The 6000-nt window shown below is 33.5% G+C and overlaps 1 protein-coding gene across 1 annotated transcript in view; it reads right to left on the bottom strand.

The window, feature by feature from the left end:
• Positions 1 to 246: 246 nt before the first annotated feature.
• Positions 247 to 6000, bottom strand: part of LOC141533027 (uncharacterized) — a 12429-nt gene continuing 6675 nt past the window's right edge. Inside the window, exons 5-6 of the mRNA XM_074251681.1 lie at positions 2003 to 2068; positions 247 to 1911 (exon numbers count right to left, since the gene is read on the bottom strand). Coding sequence (XP_074107782.1) covers positions 1261 to 1911; positions 2003 to 2068 — 717 coding nt within the window. The 3' untranslated portion in view covers positions 247 to 1260. The remainder of the gene's footprint in view (positions 1912 to 2002; positions 2069 to 6000) is intronic.

The following is a 6000-nucleotide window of genomic DNA, read 5'->3' as shown; positions in this document are numbered from 1 at the left end:
TCTTACCTTCCTTAAATAAGTCCTGAAAAGAGTGAATAAGTCTTATAAACTCTTCAAAACTCTGAAAAAATCAAATGTTCCCTGAAATTTCGGACTTTCAGTAAGATTTCTAAAGAGTTTAAAAGACTTTTTTTTAGTATTACAGAAAAAAAAAATGTAGGCGAAAAATGTACTCTGCAAGAGTTTTAAAGGATTAAAAAGACTTATGAAGTAATAATGCTCTAAATCGTAAAAAATATTTTAATACTTATTGTATTGTCTAAAATATATGTTTTTTATTTATAATCATCCTTAATACAGCAATTAATATATATGTACAAATGTATGTGCATATGCAACATATATTTGTTTTCCCAACCAATTTAAACTTGTATACATACATATGTATGCTTATATATTTGTACAGCTAAAGTATATCTTTTGAATAATTTAAAGAATAATAAAAAAATGAAAATTATATATTTTTCCACAAATCATCAATTTAGGCAATTAAGTAAGTTTTATTCATTAAGTGAAGGATTTATATCACAGTATATTTAGTTATTAACTTATTTTTTTTTTTATAAAAGAATAAATCAAAGAACAATTATTCGTATTAGAATTAACTAATTTTTTTAGAATAATCAATTATTGACTAATTAACTGTATTACAAGTGAACTTATAAAATCTATATTCACAGCTATCAATGATATCTGCAATCAGTTACATTTTCATTCGAAATCATATTCATTCAGTCACAATTTTATTCAATCAAATCTTTACTTTGATTCAACTTTACTCAATATTAATTGCTTTCAAGTAAAATTTCAATCAATTACAAGTAGTCAAGTTCATCTCTACTCACGAATTTTTACATTATCAATTAACCATAAATTTGTAGGTAGAGATGAACGTTAGTAGAGTTGTAAATGATTGCAAATGTAAGTGACTAAATTCTTTATGAACAAAGATATAACTGAATTAAAAAGTCAGTGAATAGACTTGAAAATTAATACTACTGAAGCTAAGCAAAGTGTAATTGATTAATGTCGAATTTTGAGTGAGGCTGTAATCGATGAAAATTCTACCTGAAAGCAAGTTATATTAAGTAAAGTTGAATCCGAGTAAAGATTTGATCGAATAAAGTTGTGACTGAATGAATATGATTTCGAATAAAAATGTAACTGATTTCAGATGTCATTGATAGCTGTGAGTAGAGATTTTATGAGTAGACCTGTAACACAGCCGACAGAGAACATTTAAATGGAAGTTCTAAAACTTTATTGTTTTAACTGTTTTTTTGCTACTTGAATAGCATTGTCCAGATATTTATTGACAGTCACCTCTTTTATTTCTTTATTGAATATCTCTCTAGAGTAATTCTGTTGCTCCAAATAATATCGATAGTGTGTTTGCAAGAGTTCTTTTTTTCGAGGTGATAACTGATTACGACCTGTCGTGTTCTTCTGTCTGCGTACTACTCTTTGCGAGAGAGCATCCACACCCCATATTGCGTGAGACATGATTCGGATGAATTTAGCGGGTGTATTTGCATCAAATGCTACACGCGCATCGCAACTTGGAATTGTAATGTCGTCGCCAACGTTGAACACATCGTGATCTAAATAATAGTACGGATCATAACGCTGTTGCCGTTGATGTTGTTGTTGTTGTTGTTGTTGTTGTTGTTGTTGTTGTTGTTGTTGTTGTTGTTGTTGTTGTTGAGGTAGTTGCTGTTGTGGTTGCAACGACTGTCGATGTTGCTGCTGTTGTAGTTGACGCAGTTGCTGCTCTATTTGAGCAAGGTTTTTACGCCCAGTAGCTGCATCTAATCTTGCTTTTTGAAGTTCACGTCTTAACTTCAAAATTTCTTCATTTTTCTTTTGTAGGACTTCCTTTAAATTTTGAATCGATAGATCTGAATCTGAATTCTAAACATAAAATACGTAAATGAAATATCTATCACTTACATTGTAGAAGAAATTAAATGTTAATAGTAGGTATTGGTTCATTAGAGCTTACCGTTATATCATTCAAAATAGGTCGAGCACTGGTGGAAGAAGTTTGTAGTGGTGTTTTATGCGAGGCCTACAAAAAAAGTTATTTCTCTAATTAATATTGTCACTTGTTCAGAGTGAATTTAGATGGGGTATTCCATGCCAAATCAACCACTTTTGAACCAGACCTTTTTAGATTTAGCTGAAACATTTCTATTCTTTTCTATCCTTGGAACGACTTTTTTTAAAATTTGTTCAAATTTTTTTATTATCGAACCCAAAAAAAGTTATAAATTTTTCAAAAAGGAAGCTTCTTTATTTTCAAATAGCCGTAATTTTTTTAGACATTGACCTTACGGTACCTTCTTTTGAATTTTTAACTTCCCGCTAAGAAAATCGAAGATTATGTAACGGTAAGTTATTGTTTTCACCCCGTTTTGCATAAATCAAGTATTCATCACATCTTGACGTTTTAAGGTCATAGGAAGCTTCCCTGAGTGTTTTCGTGATGATGTCCGTACGTCTGAATGTGTTTGTGTGCATGCGTGCATGCGTGCATGCGTGTGTGTGTGTGTGTGTGTGTGTGTGTGTGTGTGTGTGTGTGTGTAAACCTTTTGTAACGTTTGAATGGCTAGGCCAATCGCATCGCGGTTAGTATCATTCGAACGTCAATATCGATTGATGCGTTCGGGAAATATCGTTGTCGAGAAAAATCAAAAAAAGTATTTTTTTATAATGACTCCGAAATTTTTCACGTGAAAATTGAATGATTACGTCAAAAGTTATAGTAATTTGAAAATTATAAAAATCGTGTTTCATTGAACTTTGATTATATTTTTGAGATCGAAAAGCTCGGAGAGCTCAAAATGACTCTCACATTTTACTTTTTGAGCTCAAAAACATCATAAGTGCCATTTTTAGCGCCTAGGTATGGAATTATAGCGGGAAGTTACCGGGATGACCTTCAGGGTCAACCGTTTTCCTAAATTTCTTTTTTTAATGAACTTTTCGAAAAAATAGACAAAAAAATTTAATATCAATTCTATGAAATAATCCGTTTTTTTTTTCTTTTTTTTTTAAGCAAAATTGTTATTTTTGCAAAGTTCGTCACTTTATTTTTTCTCAATAAAAATTTTAATCTATTTGAAAACTATTTCCGGTCATTCCGGACAGGGCCGATTATTTTCTACATTTCTTTTTATTCAATTGAAGAAAAAAAAAATTTTAACTTCCCAATAAAAAATCTAAGATTTTAAAAAATCGGGAAGTTATTGTTTTTACCCCGTTTTGCAAAAAACGAAATTTCATCAGATATCGATGTTTGAAGGTCATAGGAAGCTTCCCTGACTACCCCTGCGATATTGTCACTATGTCTGCATGTCGCGTTACTAGTACCAGAAGGGCGCATCTCAACATATACGCCCTTCTGGGTCTGTAGAGCCAAAAGTGCGTATAAGAAAAATTTTTTTTCTCCAACCGGTCTAAAAATGTTTATAACATTCAGATCTATGAGAAAAGTGAATAAAAAAAAAAATGTGTGCGTGTAACCTTTACGCGCGATTGAAGTATAACTTCTTTTGGCGTTGACGGTATATGCCTGATTAAAAATATTGATTGAAAAGTATTGGGAATCAGTCACCCCATGTAAACTGTATATCTATATATACATGAAAAAGAATTGAAAGTATTCAAAAGTATTCTAATTTCATCATTTTCAAATCTTTTTAATCAATATTTTTAACCAGGGATATCACTAAAATGATTAAATTTTAACTTGAATAATAAATATCACATTAGAATTTAATTATATTTGGCTCCCCGTCTTTACGAATCCCTCCAAAATTTCTCAGCGAAAATTTATTACAATTAAGTACAATTATTTATAAAAAAAAATTGGAAAAACGGTAGAGCCTGAAGGCCATTCGAGCAACTTCCCGCTCATTTCATATCTGCACGGAAAAAAATATATTGTTGCTGCAACAGGAGGCAGTCATGTTGCAGCAACAGGAAAAAATCCAGTTGCAGCTACAGTATTTTCCTGTTGCTGTAACATGACTGCCTCCTGTTGCAGCAGCAATTTATTTTTTTCCGTGTAGGTGCTTAAAACTGCACTAATGATGTTTTTGAACTCTCTGAGCTTAAAAAGATAACTTTTTTATGATTTTGAGCTCTTCGAGCTCAAAAGTCTGATAGAACTTTGATAGAACACAATCTTTCAAATTTTTAAACTGCAATAACTTTTGAATGAGTTAACCGATTTTTACGCGGTTGACGGCGATCGACGTGGTTTTTTTATGTTAAAAGCTGAGTACTTTTTAGAATCGATTAGTCTAGCCGTTTAAAAGTTATTCGAAAAAATTTCGGAGTTATGTTGAAAAAACACTCGGTTCCAAATATTTCGTCGAAGATATCTCTTGAACCAATCAACCGATTCTTTCGTTCTTGGCGACGGTCGACGCGATTTTTTAAGCTAAAAAAAAATCGAATTTATTCGATCAAAAACGATCCGATACGAAATGTCGAAGTTTTCGGATAAAACGTTTTTTTTTCGGTTTTCTTTCGTTCACGATATCTCTCGAACGAATTAACCGATTTTGACCGGATTGGTGGCGATCGACGTGGTTTTTTGAGGTAAAGAGCTGATTAGATTTTGAATATGATCCATCGAGCCGTTTAAATGTTATTCCAAAAAAACAACTTTAAAAATTGATTTTTTTCTCATATTTTTTAAGATTTTTTAAAATTTCTCAAAATCTATCGGCCCGAACCGGTTCAACTTTTCAGGAAATCTAAGTTTGAAGGAACTCTTTAGAACGCCGTTTAGTTGGTTCCGATCGGTTAAGCCGTTCAAAAGTTATAAGCGAGTCACACACACACACACACACACACACACACACACACACACACACACACTTAGTTTTAGCTGAAGAAAGACAGAACCTTTATCAACGGAAGGCGTTAACCACACTGAGTGCTGAAGAGCTCAAGATAGAAGAACGACAGAAGAGCATCGCACGTTGGCAGTTTCAATGGGATACTGCAGAGAAGGGTAGATGGACGCACCGTCTCGTATCACGAATTGAAGTTTGGCTGAAACGGAGTCACGGTGAGGTCAACTACTATCTTACACAGATGTTATCAGGACATGGTTGTTTCCGGGCTTATCTACACCGTTTTAAACATGATAATTCACCGGAGTGCCCGTCCTGCCCAGAAGTAATTGTAGACGCGGAACATGTTTTCTTTGATTGTTCACGATTCAATCCACAGCGTGATCAACTCGAAAATATCTTGCATCAGAGTATTCAACCTGAAACACTAGTAGAAGCAATGTTGTCGTCAAAAGCCGCATGGAACGCTGTAAGCACATTTGCAACTGAGGTCTTTACGGACCTGCGTTCCATCGAAAGAAGAAGAGCAAATGACAACAACTAGAAGAAAGAAGAAATAACATCTTAGCTACCAGAAGGAAGAGCAGTAGCTATATCCTCCGCCCATGAAGTAATGCCTAACGGCGGATACCGTGGGGATCAGAGGTCGGAGGATAGCGGAGGTTTTAGTCGGTATTGGCATTAGCAAGTCACCTTAAGCTAATGTTTGAGTCCGACATACCAGGCAAAACATCTAAGGCCGAGATTCGTAAAAGAATTTCCTTCGCTATATATAAAAAAAAAAAAAAACACACACACACACACACACACACACACATATATATATACATACATACATACATACATACGGACATAGTGACAACATCGCAGGGGTACTCAGGAAAGCTTCCTATGACCTTCAAACGTCGAGATCTGATGAAATCTCGATTTTTGCAAAACGGGGTGAAAACAAAAACTTCCCGATTTTTTAAAATCTTCGATTTTCTTAGCGGCAAGTTAAAAAAAATATTAACATGCTCCTATTATCATGGTTTTTGTGTGAAACAATATTGTACAAAAAGTTATTGCTGACAATTTTTGTGACGAGAAATTTTTGCATGAGAAAAAAGAGACGGTCACCGTTATTTTGTAT

This window comes from Cotesia typhae, unplaced genomic scaffold (assembly GCF_013202065.1).
Source record: "Cotesia typhae breed Kobodo isofemale line unplaced genomic scaffold, CoteBio_Ctyphae contig_81, whole genome shotgun sequence".
Classification (NCBI taxonomy): Eukaryota; Metazoa; Arthropoda; class Insecta; order Hymenoptera; family Braconidae; genus Cotesia; species Cotesia typhae.
Note: the sequence above shows the minus strand (reverse complement) of the source record. Positions and strands in the feature narration are given on the sequence as shown.